This window comes from Nycticebus coucang, chromosome 10 (genome assembly GCF_027406575.1).
Source record: "Nycticebus coucang isolate mNycCou1 chromosome 10, mNycCou1.pri, whole genome shotgun sequence".
In the NCBI taxonomy this organism is placed as follows: Eukaryota; Metazoa; Chordata; class Mammalia; order Primates; family Lorisidae; genus Nycticebus; species Nycticebus coucang.
Window position 1 is genome coordinate 9,976,755 of NC_069789.1, and position 16,491 is coordinate 9,993,245.

Consider the following 16,491-nt stretch of genomic DNA (forward strand, 5'->3'; position numbering starts at 1 on the left):
GTAAATGCTGGTTTCCCTCTCTCATAAAGCAATACCGTCTCTGGCTTCTCTTGTAATACCTCTCTGCCCTGCGCCCAGGATACTAAGTGTGAGGTCAAGGCGCTTGCCATACACAGATTTACTCATTCAAACTGCAGGCCAGAACTGCCTGCTTTGCGCACCCTCCCAACCCTGATCACCCTACCCGCTCATTTTCCTTCTCGATACACTGAGGTCTGATGCTCCGTGGAGTGGCACTTTTACAGAAGGCAAAGTGACCAGAGCCACTTGGAGCTTTGTGTGTGCGACAGCCCTGCACACTACCCTTGCTCTTCCTTAGCAATGGCTGAGCCAAGGTTCACATAAGGCCTACTACAGGGAAGGGGCTGAAAAGATGAACTCAATTCTCCTCCTTAACCACTGTAGTAAGGCCCATAAACATAGTTGAAGGATAAAACAAAACTTTGTAAGGTGGGCGGTGCCTGTGGCTCAAAGGAGTAGGGCACCGGCCCCACATGCCAGAGGTGGCAGGTTCAAACCCAGCCCTAGCCAGAAACTGCAAAAAAAAAAAAAAACTTTATAAGGTACTACTATAAGGCAATGAAACTAATTATCAGTCTTATCCTTTTAGATATAAATAACTGAGGGATACATACAGTTACAACTTGTCACAAATGAAGTCTCATGTTTTCATTCGGTTTAGTTCAAGTTTAAGGCATTTAGTCCCCCAACTAGTCTTGAAGTGATGGTACTGATTTATGAGCATCAAACAATTCCTTTCCACTACCATTTCTTTCTTTTCTTTTAGAGATGGAGTCTCACTATATTGTCCAGGCTGGCCTCCAACTCCTGGGCTCAAGTGACCCTCCTGTCTTAGCCTCCTGAATAACATGTGTCACCACACCTGGGCATTGAGAACCATTCTAAAGTCATTTCCCAACGCTTTGCTGACCTCCATAGTAAATTCTGAGTCTTTAGACTGTAATCCTACCAAATAATCTTCATGTAGCCTACACTCCTAGAAGAACGGTTTGGTTCCTTTTCTTTGATATGTGTAGCAAAGATCCTACAATCCTATAGACTCTAATCACTTCTACCTTTTGCCTTTTTGAGGCTCAAGCTATTCTTTATCTCTCGTCCTCCATTCCAGATCTACGAGTATTCTCATCTTTTTATGTTCTTCTGTTTGGGTTGTTTTTGCTATTTCATTGTACCATTGTTTAAGCACTGTTAATCATGCTTTATAATATCCCATCCATGACTCAATAATACATATTTATATATTTTTAAATGCAAGTTCTATTCATTCACTCAACAAGTATTTACTGAATTCCAACTATGTGCCAAGTACAAAAATTATAGTAAAGTTCATCTCACTCACAAAGTTCACAATCTCTAGGTTGGAATGGGCAATACGATATAGTATATTCTTCCCATAAGACTATGAAGAACAAGAAACAGCATTTATCTGAAACAATAGTTAGTAAAGACCTTTCCAGGGCTCAGGAAAATAAATACTCTACATAGCATAATAAATTCCAAAATACAGTATAATAATAAGAGAAAAAAAAAAGCCCTTTTCCATAGAATTATAATTTTAAAAAAGTATTTCCAAACCTCACATCCACTGTATTATTCGTTTCATGGTCAAACACTTCAAACGCGTCTTTGATTTTCTTGTGATATTCTGCTACTAAAATCTCTACAAAAGATAAATTAAATAAAAATTAATTTACTTTCTTTTTTTTTGAGACAGAGTCTTTTTGTCACCCTCAGTAGAGTGCTATGCCATCATAGCTCACAGCAACCTCAAGCTCTTGGGCTTAAGCGATTCTCTTGCCTCAGCCTCCCAAGTAGCTGGGACTACAGGTGTCTGCCACAACGCCTACTTTTGGTTGTAGTTGTCATCATTGTTGTTTGGCAAGCCCAGGCTGGATTCGAACCCACCAGCTCCAGTGTATGTGGCTGGTTCCCTAGCCGCTCAGTTATAGGTGCCAAGCCTAATTTACTTTAGTTTTGAATTCAAAACAAACGGTTCAATAACCAAACTAGAAATCTTAATAAGGAAAAACATGAAGAACTCTTTCCTGATATTTTTATTTACTTATTTATTTATTATTATTATTTTTTGGAGACAGAATCTCAAGCTGTCACCCTGGGTAGAGTGCGGTGGCATCATTGTTCACTGCAACCTCAAACTCTTGGGCTTAAGCGATTCTCCTGCCTCAGCCTCCCAAGTAGCTGAGACCACAGTTGCCCACCACAATGCCCAGCTATTTTTTGTTGTTGTTGTTACAGTTGTTATTGTTGTTTTAGCTGGCCTGGGCTGGGTTTGAGCCCGCCAGCCTCAGTGTATGTGGCCAGTGCCCTACCCACTGAGCTAAGGGCGCCACCAATTTCCCGATCTTTTTAAAAAATATATTTTTAATTATTATGAGTACATAATAGTTATATACTTTATCTTTGTAGGATACCTGTGATGTTTTGATATAGGCATACAATGTGAATTAATCAAATAAGGGTAATTGGATTTTCCATCACTAGGGGCAATTAATATTTCTCTTGTGTTAAGAACATCCCAATTCCACTCTTTTAGTTATTTTATAGTAAACCCTAACTTATTACTGATCACAGTTCTGATTTTCTTTATGTATCATTCAGCAAGTTTGACTGAGTTTTTTTAAGTGCTGGGATCACAACTGTCTGTTTAAGACAGAGTCTCAAGCTGTCACCCTGGGTAGAGTGCCGTGGTTTCACAGCTCACAGCAACCTCCAACCCCTGGGCTTAAGCAATTCTCTTGCCTTAGCCTCCCAAGTAGCTGGGACCACAGGCGCCTGACACAATGCCCAGCTATTTTTTTTTTTTTTTGGTTGCAGTTGTCATTGATGTTTTAGCTGGCCCGGGCTGGGTTTGAACCTGCCAGCCTCGGTATATGTGGCTGGTGCCCTACCCACAGAGCTGCGGGTGCCACCCAAGATTAACAAATTTTTAACATGTATATACTCATGGAACCACCTAGATCAAGGTAATAGAGTATTTCTAGTAGAGTCTATCTATCGCAAGTCCTGAGTGGAGTCCTAGCCTGAGAGGCAGAGTAAATCTGATACAAGAGATATTGTTTGCTTATCAATTTTGCGCCCTTCCATAGTATAGAATAAGGCCTACCTTGCCTTATTCTATGCTTAGGGAGGGCTGAAGTTGGGGAATAAAAGGCATAAGAACCAATATGTGAGCTTTCAAATTAGCTTTGGGACTAAGACTTAACTTACATGAAACAGTAATATACATGTATATTCAATAAATATTGTATTTAGTATTTATTAATACTATGTGCTAGACACTATTTCAGTATTTATTAATACTATGTGCTAGACACTATTTCAGGTGTTAAGGTTATAGTAAGAAACAAAATAGACGGGCGGCGCCTGTGGCTCAGTCGGTAAGGCGCCGGCCCCATATACCAAGGGTGGCGGGTTCAAACCCGGCCCCGGCCAAACTGCAACCAAAAAATAGCTGGGTGTTGTGGCGGGCACCTGTAGTCCCAGCTACTCGGGAGGCTGAGGCAAGAGAATCGCTTAAGCCCAGGAGTTGGAGGTTGCTGTGAGCTGGGTGAGGCCACGGCACTCTACCGAGGGCCATAAAGTGAGACTCTGTCTCTACAAAAAAAAAAAAAAAAGAAAGAAAGAAACAAAATAGACAAAAATTTCTGACTCCATAGAGCTATTTTTATTACGGAAGATACATAAGTTTATATATATTTGGTAAAATATATAAGTAAAATGGTGCTTAAAATAATAGATGAAAAATAAATTAGGGAAGAGACTTGAGAAGTGCTGGGAATATGGGCGGGAAAGTAGGGTGAGGTGGTTTGGGGAGGCCAGCCTCCGTGATAAAGGGGACATCTGGGAAGACACCTGAAGGATGGCGGCAAGCCAGCCTTGTGAATCTCTACAGGAAGAGTTTTAGGCAGAGACGACAGTAGCGCAGAAGAGTAAGAAATAAGATCAGATGGGTGTGAGTTTGAGAGTGAGGGACAGCTTCTGGAATGGCCCTGTAGGCTACCTTAAGGATTCTGGCTTTTACTCTGAATGAGATGAGAAGCCACTGAAGGGTTGTTCCAAGCAGTGAGGTGAAACGGTCTGCTTGTATTTGCTTTGGCTGTTAAGTCTTGAGAATACACTCCAGGAAAAAGGTTGAGCAGGGAGACTAACAGTTAGGAGGATACTGCAATATTCCAGGTAAGCGGCCGGGCACAGTGGCACATACCTGTGATCCTAGCACTCTGGGAGACCGAGGGGGGTGATTGCTTGAGCTCACGAGTTCAAGACCAGCCTGAGTAAAAAGTGAGACCCCATCTGTACTAAAAATAGAAAAACTGAGACAAGGGGATCACTTGAGCCCAAGAACTTGAGGTTGCTATGACCTATGAAGCTACAGCACTCTACCCAGGGTGACAACTTGAGACTCACTCTCAAAAAAAAGAAAAAAAATTCCAGGTGGGAGACTTGGGTCAGAACAGTAGCAGTAAAGGTGGTAAGAAATGATAAGATTCTAGATATATCCTAAAGGGCAGAACCAACAAGATTTCCTGATAGATTTGACATTAGGGACAAAGAGAAAAGAAAGGGGTCAAGGCTGACTGAAAGGTATATGAGTGAGAGAATGAAGGCAAATAATGTAATCAAGTCTCAAAATTTACTAGACTATATGTATAATACATTAAGACACCTAGAAATGGACAGAAAGATTACATATGAATTTAGATAATTATTTTAATTATAAATTTAATACCATCAAATAAATATTAGAAAACGATAAATTATTTTGTTGTTTGTTTTTTTGAGACAGAGCCTCAAGCTGTCGCCCTGGGTAGAGTGCTGTGCCATCATAGCTCACAGCAACCTCCAACTCCTGGGTTCAAGCGATTCTCCTGCCTTCACCTCCCAAGTAGCTGGGACTACAGGTGCCCACCACAACGCCCGGCTATTTTTTGTTTGCAGCCGTCATTGTTGTTTGTCGGGCCCAGGCTGGATTTGAACCCACCAGCTCAGGTGTATATGGCTGGCACCTTAGCCGCTTGAGCCACAGGTGCCGAGCCAGAAAATGGTAAATATTTTAATCACTTACATTCCCTTTACCCTAACATAATCACTAATCATTTTGTTGTATCTTCCTCCAATCTTTCTTCAAACATTTTTTTTTTTTCCTCTTGGGCTCAAGTGATCCTCTTCCCTCAGCCTCTACAGAAGCCGCCACAACACCTGGCTATTTTTAGAGGGGGAGGTGTCACTCTAGCTCAGGCTAGTCTCAAACTCCTGAGCTCCAGCAATCCACGCACCTTGGCCACCCAGAGTGCTAGGATTATAGGCGTGAGCCACGGCGCCTGACCTAAACGTATCCTTTTATATGTAGTATTTAATAATGGCCAGTCAGCAAATATTTACTAAATAAATACTATGTCCCAGATTCTGTGTCAGGTGCCTTCTGTACATTCACAGAGAAGAAAGTATCTCATTCTTAAGAAAAAAAGAAACTGAAGCTCAGAGAGATTAAGCAACTTGCCCAAGATCACAAAGTTATTAATGGCAGAGATGGGTTGAACCCAGATTTTCTCACTTGAACAATCCTGCTCATCTCTCCCTACCCCAACCCACCTGTTAGCACTCATAGTATAAAAACTTAAACTCCTGTACAACTGCATGCAAATTTTATATTTTTCTAGGCTGCTACATAATCTACCAACCTTTCATTTTTAATAGTACCAAAGGAATGTACCATAAATTATTGATATTATTAATTTTTCTTTATTATAAACAACACGGTAGGCTCAGCGCCCATAGCTCAGCGGTTAGGGCGCTGGCCACATACACTGAGGCAGGCAGGTTCGAACCCGGCCTGGGTCTGCTAAACAACATAACAACTGCAACAAAAATTAGCCGGGCATTGTGGTGGATGCCTGTATGCCTGTATCCCAGCTACTTGGGAGGTTGAGGCAAGAGAACTGCTTGAGCCCAAGAGTTTGAGGTTGCTGTGAGCTGTGACATCACAGCACTCTATCCAGGGTGACATAGTGAGACTCTGTCTCAAAACATAAATACATAAATAAATAAATAAGTAACATGGTAGTGAAGTTTTGCTAATGTATGTGAACTCATTATTTAAATTTAAACTTTTTTGATTACGGGCGGCGCCTGTGGCTCGGTGAGTAGGGCTCCGGCCCCATATACCGAGGGTGGTGGGTTCAAACCCAGCCCCGGCCGAACTACAACAAAAAAATAGCCGGGCGTTGTGGCGGGCCCCTGTAGTCCCAGCTGCTCGGGAGGCTGAGGCAAGAGAATCGCTTAAGCCCAAGAGTTAGAGGTTGCTGTGAGCTGTGTGAGGCCATGACACTCTACCGAGGGCAGTAAAGTGAGACTCTGTCTCTACGAAAAAAAAAAAAAAACTTTTTTGATTACAAGTGTCTGAATAATGATCCATATCTTTGTTTATCACCTCTATTTTCTGTGTTATGAATTGTCTTTATTATATGAAGTCTCACTCTCCCACCCTGGGTATAATGCTATGGCACCATCTTGGCTCAAAGCAACCTCAAACTCCTGGGTTCAAGCGATTCTCTTGCCTCAGCCTCCAGAGTAGATGGGACTACAGGTACCCACCATAACGCCTGGCTGTTTTTAGAGCTGGGGTCTCGCTCTTGCTCAGACTGTTCTCAAACTCCTGAGCTCAAGCAATTCCCTGCCTCGGCCTCCCAGAGTGATAGGATTACAGGCTTGAGCCACTGCACCCAGCCCGATTTTTCTATTTTTTTTAGTAGAGATGGGGGGGGGGTCTCTCTTTTATTCAGGCTGGTCTCAGAACTCCTGAACTCCAGCAATCCACTCCCCTCAGCCTCTCAGAGTACTAGGATTACAGGCGTAAGCCATTACACCCGGTTAATCTTCAATTATTTCTTTTTTTTTTTTTCTAGTTTTTGGCTGAGACTGGGTTGGAACCCACCACCTCCAGCATATGGTGCTGGTGCCCTACTCCTTGAGCCACAGGCACCACCCTCTTCAATTATTTCTTAACAATTCATATGAACTCTTTGAATGATGAAGACTTAACCCTATATCAAAATTACTGCAAACAACTTTTCAGGTCAATGGTTCATATTTGTTTTTCCAACATGAAAACATTTCCATTTCCTTTCTGATCATCAAAATCATACATGATTACGGGCAGGGGAAGAAAAGGACATAGTTTGAATTAAGTAAAAATCACTTCAAATCCTACCACCCAGAGTTAACTTCTCTAAATATTGATCTCTAATTTTTCATTTAAAAATAATTTTATTTAGAAAAATAATAATAATAATAATTTTATTTAGGCTCAGCGCCTGTGGCTCAAGCAGCTAAGGTGCCAGCCACGTACACCTGAGCTGGCGGGTTCGAATCCAGCCCAGGCCCGCCAAACAACAATGACGGCTGCAACCAAAAAATAGCCGGGCATTGTGGGAGGCGCCTATAGTCCCAGCTACTCGGGAGGCGGAGGCAGGAGAATCGCTTGAGCCCAGGAGTTGGAGGTTGCTGTGAGCTGTGATGCCACAGCATTCTACCCAGGGTGACAGCTTGAGGCTCTGTCTCAAAAATAAATAAATAAATAATTTTATTTAAAAAGAAATTAAATATTCTCAAAAATATTTATTACATTATCATTTTTAGTGACTGCTTCATATTCCATTATAGAACTTATCGAAATTTATTCAACCTCCTAATTAAGGATGTTTAGGTTTTTTCCCAATTTTTCATTATTATAATTAATTCTTCGGTGAATAATCCTGCCCAATTCATCTTTGAACATTTGTCTCACCTCACTCAAATTCAATGAGTTAAACACAGCTGAACTTGTGGATTAGGGAGGTCCTTGTTAGCCACGGTGGTATTCTGGGAAAATTTCACTGTTTATGATATTGCCATTGTACAAAACTGATGTTTGCTTTTTAAATTTAAGATCATTATTCAAGTAAGTATTTTTTTTTTATTTTTAGGTAGTCACATATGTAGAGATTTCTTCTCATCCTTTAAAGTTGAGAAACTTACCCCTGGAAAACACCAAGAAGGAGGGAAAAAGAGAATCATCCTTTTTCTAGAGGTTTGATGAATATCCAGTTCTATCTTTTCCTACAATTTACCAATGTATTTACTCTTTAATCTACGTGAAATTATTTTGACATGTGATTCAAAGCAGATAAAGTTAACATTTTATAGTTTACTAAGTACGTCACTTATTTCCTTCTACTTTATAACATACAATAGTCTTTTACGTCTTTGAGACTACTGCTATGGATTGATTGTGTTACCTCCCAAATGGAGGGGTTCATCTGCTTGGCACAGCCATGTTGGTTACAGCAAGAGGGGTTTATTACTTGGCACAATTAAGGAGCACACTGTGGTAGTTCCCAAAGCAGTGTGTCCCTGAACAAAGACGTGGCTGCTTTTATACTCGTAGGTTAATGAGGCATGATCTGATAGGACCTTGTGATGGGGTGATGCCAGGAAGCATGCTCTGATTGGATCCCGCCAATGGGGTGATGCCAGGCCTCTACCTCAGTGACTATACCACCGTCATCACCCCACACGGCAGTCCACTTCTTAATTTAGTCTCTGCCTCTCAGTCCAGCCAAGCATTTAGGCTCCACCCTATGGTTGCAAGCTTGGTTCTTCTGGGTATGCTCAGGTTACATAATCTGAGGGGTCCATGAGAACTGAAAAACAACTTATAACTTTGTTATATAAAAGATGAGCCAGATTGTTCTGATGCAGCTGCGATTGTCTGTTCTATCGATTCCATTCTGATTTGCATTCCTAGTGTTATTATACCATTACCGTACTATTTGATTTATTGTCACTGTAATAGTTTCTTATTAGGAATGTTCATTAACACCAGTGTACTCCTCCAAATGAAGGTAAGCAATCCATATAAAATTTAGAGATAAAATAAAATACCACCGAAAATTTTATTGCTATTGCAATCGGCTATATATTGAGAGTCAATAATTAAAAATATTTAGTTTCCACATCTAACTGATATATATTTACAGATACATATATATCCCTTTTTAGATGTCTAAATTAAAAATTGCATATTATGATTTTCCTTATATAAGTCCCACATAATTCTCTAAGAGATGATGCTGGTATTTTATGGGTTTGTAGATATTAGAAGGGAATCTTTTTTTAAATCCTATAATTTGTAGTATTTGAGGTAAATACTGACTTTTTTACTATTGATCATATAATCTACTTCCTAAAAAACTGTATTAATTAAAATCCTTCAGGTAATTACTTTGTGTTTTCTTTTTTTTATTTTTTTGAGACAGAGTCTCACTATGTCGCCTTCAGTAGAGTACCATGGCGTCACAACTCACAGCAACCTCAAACTCTTCGACTTAAGCCATTTTCTTGCCTCAGCCTCCCAAGTAGCCAGGACTACAGGCACCAGCCACAATGCCCAGCTATTTTGGGTTGCAGTTGTCATTGTTGTTTGACGGCTGCAACAAAAAATAGCCTGGTGCTGTGGCGGGCACCTGTAGTCTCAGCTACTTGGGAGGCGTAGGCAGGAGAATCCGTTGACCCCAGGAGTTGAAGATTGCTGTGAGCTGTAATGCCACAGCACTCTACCCAGGGCAACAGCTTGAGGCTCTGTCTCAAAAAAAGAAAAAAAGAAAAGAATTTCTAAATTATATTTGTCAATTAAAGGTTAAGATTTTTGATTATATAAGCATAAAATCAGTTTTTTTATAAAACTGTTATAAAAATGTTTTCACATTTCCACATAAATAAAGGTTTCTTTTTTTTGAGACAGAGTCTCACTATGTCGCCCTTGGTACAGTGCTATGGCGTCACAGTTCACAGCAACCTCAAACTCTTAGGCTTAAGCAATTCTCTTGTCTCAGCCTCCCAAATAGCTGGGACTACAGGCACCCGCCACAACACCCAGCTATTTTTTATTACACTTGTCGTTGTTTTATCTGGCCTGGGCTGGGTTCCAACCTGCCAACTTTGGTGTATGTGGCTGGCGTAACCACTGTGCCACGAGTGCCGAGCCATAGAGGTTTCTTAATTGATAATAAACTAACAAAAATTAAGAGCCATATTAAAGAGTTTTGATCAGGAATTGAGTATAACAATTTCAAGAATAAAACCTGATATTAAAAGTAATATTTTGTGAAACAGGCTGGGCTCTCGTAGCTCAGTGGTTAGGGCGCTGGCCACATACACCAGGGCTGGTGGGTTTGAACTCAGCCTAGCCCTGCTAAACAATGACATTTGCAACAAAAAAAATAGCTGGGCATCGTGGTGGGTACCTGTAGTCCCAGCTACTTGGGAGGCTGAGGCAGAAGAATCGCTTGAGCCCAAGAGTTTGAGGTTGCTGCAAGCTATGACACCACGGCACTCTACTGAGGGTGACGAAATGAGACTCTGTCTCAAAAAAAAAATTTGTGAAACAAGCCTAAAAGTTTTAAGTATTTGAAACATTTAAAATAAATTTATCATTTAAAAATTTCCTAATACTGTTTTATTTTCTTTTAAATTTTAAAAATATAATGAGTTTTTTTCATTAAGCACCATATAGATGCCCCAAAGCTCTTTCAGTAAAAACCTTAGGGTACCATGCAAATATTATTTTCCATGCTCATTTGTTAAAGTGATAAAAGTTGAGAAACACTACTCTAAGGTCATCACCTCTCTTTAAGTCCTTTTAAGAACTGACTGCTCATTCTCCTACAGCTCGACTATCTCAAAGATTTAAGGAAATGTTAGCAATACTCAGGTTCCCACTTCTGCTTATAGTCCCTTACTCTTAACCTGCCATATTTTCTCAAACTTCATTAATTAAGAACATATTCGAATAAACAGAAAAGTTAAAACCTAAAAATTATAACTCCATGCCCACCACAGATTGAACTAGTATTAATATTTTGCCATTTTTTAAAATTCTCTGGGAGAGGATCTTCCAGAGGTCTTCCAAAGTTATTTTTTGTTTGTTTTTTAGAGACAGAGTCTCACTTTATCGCCCTCGGTTGAGTGCTGTGCGTCACAGCTCACAACAACCTCCAACTCCTGGGCTTAGGCGATTCTCTTGCCTCAGCCTTCCGAGCAGCTGGGACTACAGGCGCTCACAACAACACCCGGCTATTTTTTTGTTGTTGCAGTTCGGCAGGGGGCCAGGTTTGAACCAGCCACCCTCGGTATATGGGGCCAGCGCCCCACCCATTGAGCCACAGGCACCACCCCATTTTTTTAATTCCTTTCTCTGTCTCTAAACTGTCTCTAAACCTCTGTCTCTAAACTGCAGATATCAAGATACTTTATCCCTAAATACATTAACATGCACCTCCCAAAAATAAAAACATTCTCCTACATAATCCCAATGTTATTATGACATCTTTAAAAATTAACAGAAATTTGGCTCAGTGAGGAGGGCACCGGCCCCATAACCGAGGGTGGCGGGTTCAAACCCGCACAGCCAAAGTGCAACAAAAATAGCCAGGTGTTGTGGTGGGCGCTTGTAGTCCCAGCTACTTGGGAGGTTGAGGCAAGAGAATCACCTAAGCCCATGAGCTGGAAGTTGCTGTGAGCCTTGACGCCACAACATTCTACAGAGGGTGGCAGAATAAGACTCTGTCTCTTAAAAAAAAAAAAAAATTGGGCGGCGCCTGTGGCTCAACGGGTAGGGCGCCGGTCCCATATGCCGGAGGTGGCGGGTTCAAGCCCAACCCCGGCCAAAAAAAAAATAAAATAAAAAAAAAAAAAAAAAAAAAAAAAAATTGGGCGGTGCCTGTGGCTCAGTCGGTAAGGCGCAGGCCCCATATACCGAGGGTGGCGGGTTCAAACCCGGCCCCGGCTGAACTGCAACCAAAAAATAGCTGGGCGTTGTGGCGAGCGCCTGTAGTCCCAGCTACTCGGGAGGCTGAGGCAAGAGAATCGCTTAAGCCCAGGAGTTGGAGGTTGCTGTGAGCTGTGTGATGCCATGGCACTCTACCGAGGGCCATAAAGTGAGACTCTGTCTCTACAAAAAAAAAAAAAAAAATTACCAAAAATTCACTAAGAACATCTAATATCTATTCCATATTCAAATGTCTCCATCTGTCTTCAAATGCCTTATAGCTATTTTTTTCCATCTACAATCCAATCAAACATTATGTACTACATTTGGTTATGTATTTTTTGTTTTCTTTGAAACTAAAACCATCCTTACCGTTCTCCATCCCTTTTCACCCCCATGAAATTAGCCTGTCAAGAGAGCAGGCTATATAGTGTTTTACAAAATGTCCTACATTCTGAACTTCTGATAGCATCCTTGTTCTCATATTAAAAACTATTACTCCATTCAGGTTTATCCCTTCAAGGTACATCAACTGCTGTTCCTTCTCACTGCTATCTTTTACTGATTCCCTGACCTCTGTCCTCCAAACTCATGATTCCAACAAATTCAGTGTCCAAAAACATATCCTCACAATTATGTATCAACACCTTTTAATTCTACCTATTAAACCTTTCTGAAATCCCTTTCCTTCCATTTCCACTGCTACTCCTTAAGTTTAGACCCTCATGACTTATAGCCAGATTAATGCAGATGCTTCCTGCCTTTTTGCCTTTAGTCTTCTATCAGTCCCTTCCCACTCCACCAGCAAACCATAGTCCACATTTTGCTAGGATGATCTTTCCTCCAGTGGTTCCCAAGGTCTTTCAAAATAACATTCAGACTCTTTAAGTAGACATCGCACTTTATAAATTAGGCCCTACCTATCTCAAAAATGTGATCTCTCAACACTTTCCCACATAGATCTTCCGACCTGGAAATCTTTATGGATTCCCAATGTTTATGTTTTTCCCTGGGTCTTTGTGACTGACGCTCCTACCTGGAATACTGCTCTTCTCCTTGCTGGCTATCTGCTACTCATTACTGAAGTTTAAGAAGGAAGCTACTTTCCACCTCTTTTTTAGTTAAGTACCCTCCTATGTAATCATGTAGCACTCATGGACATCTTTTTTACATCTTTATTACAATATTATAATTTGCAGGTTACTTATCTGTCTTCTGTACTGTAAACACCTTGGATATAACTTTGACAGTGTCTAGAATATATTAAAAGCTCAATTGATGCTTATAAATAGTTAATAATTGCATATGAGATAGTTTCCCTTTTTGGTGTTTTGTTGATATTACTACCAGGATTATATTTATTTCCTTCACATAATGAAACCAGGTGATGTTTCATTTTTTTCTATTATATAGCACAATTTGACTGATATAAGAAAATTATCAGCTTGGTGCCTGTTGCTCAGGGGTTAGGGCGCCAGCCACATACACCGGGGCTGGTAAACAACAATGACAACTTCAACTGCAACAGCAATAAAAATAGCCAGGCGTTGTGGTGGGAAACTGTAGTCCCAGCCACTTGGGAGACTGAAGCAAGAGAAAATTATCTGTTTCTTTAAGAAAGTGGTAAGAAAACAATTAAGGTAGTAAAATGAAATGAGAGGATAACAAATTGTTAAAATGGCTGCATACCACGACTGCATGGGATTGATACCAGAAATACAAGATGGGTTCAACACACAAAAATCAAAGTAATACAACACAACAGAATGAAAAAACTCAATGACCATCACAACTGATGCAGAAAATGCATCTGACAAAATTCGACACCCTTTTACAAAAAAAAAAAAAATTCAACTAGGAATAGAAGGAAGTTTCCTCAAGGGTATTTATAATAAATACACAGCTAACATCATATTCAAAGGTGAAAGACTTTTCCTCTAAAATCAGAAAAAGAACAAAGATGCCTACTTTCACCATTCCCCTGAAACATATTGGTGGATGTTCTAATCTAGACAGAGGATCTAGACAAAGAAAAAGAAATACAAGGCATCCAAATTAGGAAGAAGTAAAATTATCTGTTTGCAGATGACATAATCTTATATGTAGAAAACCCTAAAATTCCACAAGGAAAACTGTTAAGAGCTAATAAATACAGCAAAGCTGCAAGATTAAAATCAACAAACAAAAAAAAGTTGCATTTTTATACACTAACAACCTGCAAAAAAAGTTAAGAAAACAACTATTGATAATAGCATCAACAAATGAAATATTTAGCAAAAAATTTAACCAAAGAGGCAAAAAATTTGTGCCCTAAAACTATAAAATAATTTGGCAGGTATCAATGATAAAAGAAAAAAAAAAAAAGTGAAGGCAGGGGAGCCAAAACTCTTGAAAAAGAACCAAGTTGAAGAATTCATACTTCCTGATTCGAAACTTACTACAAAGCCACAGTAATCAAGAAACAGAATAGAATTAAAATAGAAAGCACAGAAATAAACCCTAGCATAAACGTCCAACTGATTTTTGACAAGAGTGCCAAGAACATTCAGTGGGGAAAAGATAACAAATAGCGCTAGGAAAACTGGACATCCACATGCAAAAGAAAAAAATCGCACCTTACCTTATACCACATACAGAAATTAACTAAAAATGAATCAAACACAAACATAGAGCTAAAACTCTAATAAGAATCATAAGGGAACATCTTCATGCAATGGATTTCACAATGATTTCTTGGATATAACACCAAAAATACATAAACCGTACAACAAAGTACACTATTGAGAGAGTGAAAAGACTATATATAGAATGAAGGAAATACTTGCAAAACAAATACCTGGCTAAATCAAGGAAGATCACTCTTGCTGCAATGAGGATAACTCAACGGAAGGAGAATGAGGCCGGAGAGGCCAGTAGTAAAAGAAGAGCCAGGCAGGCCCTGCAGGCTGTGCTTCACCATAACACTGAAATTGCTGTCTCTCTCCTCCCTTAGCCCCCAGGAGACTGTAAGATCAGTAAAGTCAGAGGCCCCCCTCCCCAGGTCCTACCATAAAGCAGAATCATACAGGGTACTTAGCACTCAATAAAATGTGTTATATGAATATAAAATGATTGAAAAATGATCCCAAGTGTTTTCATTTCAAACCAAAATCTGAGAAAGGATTATACTTGCAAATAGCATTCAAGAAATATCCTCCCTTCCCCCACCTTTTTTTGAGACATTCTTACTATGTTACCCTCGGTAGAGTGTTGTGGCGTCACAGCTCACAGCAACCTCAAACTCTTGGGCTCAAATGATTCTCTCACCTTAGCTTCAAAGGCGCCAGCCACAAAGCCCAGCTATTTTTGTTGTTGTTGTTGCAGTTGTCATTGTTGTTTAGGTGGCCTGGGCCAGTATTCAAACCTGCCAGCCTCAGTGTATGTGGCTGGTGCCATAACCAATGTGGGTAGAGTGACATGGCATCATCATACCTCACAGCAACCTCAGTTTCTTGGGCTGAAGCAATCATCCTCTTGTTTCAGCCTCCCAAGTAGTTGGGACTACCAGGGTCTGCCACAACACCTGGCTAAGTTTTTCTATTTTCAGTAGAAAGGGTATCCCTCTTGCCCAGGCTGCTTTCAAACTCCTGACTCAAGCAATCCACCCACCTTGGCCTCCCAGAGTTCTATCATGACATCATGCTTGGCCCTCAATAAATCTTTATCAGATAAAAGATGACCTTAGAGAAGACATAAGATAATGGGGTGAAAGATAAATTATAAGGGTGAGGCAGTAAGGAAGAAAGGAGAAGTATTCTTTCTTGAACTATTTGAAACCTGGCATTGAGTGTAACTTTTTAAAGAAATTAGCTAGGAAAAAGAGAAACTTAAATAATTGAAAGTCTGGCAGGACCAAGAGAAAAAAAAAATGCTAGAAAAAATGTTTTGTAGGCAAAAAGAAATCAGTCAAGATTTCTAAAGCAATCTGAAGATAAACGTTCTTCTTGCCTGCAATCTTGTACCTTCCACTGCATTTCTCATGTTGCTGCCAAAATGGTATGCAGAAATGCTTATCTGACTACTTCATTTCCCAGCTTCCATGCTTTCAGAAACTCCCCATCATCTGCAGGAGAAAGTGAAAGATCCTCAGCAACACACAGAAAAACCTCCCTGCCCAGGCGGCTATTTCTGCCTTGCTCTCGACACCATGTACAATGATTCTCAAGGGTGAGAGAACCAGCAACAGGCCGGTCACGTGCAAATCACCCAAGAGCTTGTTGAAAACAGGTGTCTATAAGCACTGCCCTGGAAATTCTCATTCAGTGACGTCTGAGGCAGGACCAGGAATTTATATTTTTAAAAAGTTCTTCGGGGGATTCTGATGAGCAGCCAAGTTTGGAGACCAATACATTGGTATAACATGACATTTGTAGAGAGAATCAGGCTTCTCATCCAGAAGGATTCCCAAACAAATCTCTCCTCTACCCTTTAGAGGCTAAGTGGTCTTGGGAAGTTATTTATTTTCCCTTAGGATTGGAGAGATTATTCTTTTCTAAAATGGGAATAATACCTTACTCAAAAAACACTGGAAGTAGGTAAAATACTTAGCATATGTACATAAACATATATTAAGTATTTATGTAAATACTTACTAGCTGGCGGCG

At 40.2% G+C, this 16,491-nt stretch overlaps 1 protein-coding gene across 2 annotated transcripts in view; it reads right to left on the minus strand.

The window, feature by feature from the left end:
• Nucleotides 1-16,491, minus strand: part of EFCAB2 (EF-hand calcium binding domain 2) — a 108,370-nt gene that overhangs the window by 65,274 nt on the left and 26,605 nt on the right. For both annotated transcript variants that reach the window (XM_053607807.1, XM_053607806.1), the window contains exon 2: nucleotides 1,597-1,681. In XM_053607807.1, coding sequence (XP_053463782.1) covers nucleotides 1,597-1,681 — 85 coding nt within the window. The remainder of the gene's footprint in view (nucleotides 1-1,596; nucleotides 1,682-16,491) is intronic.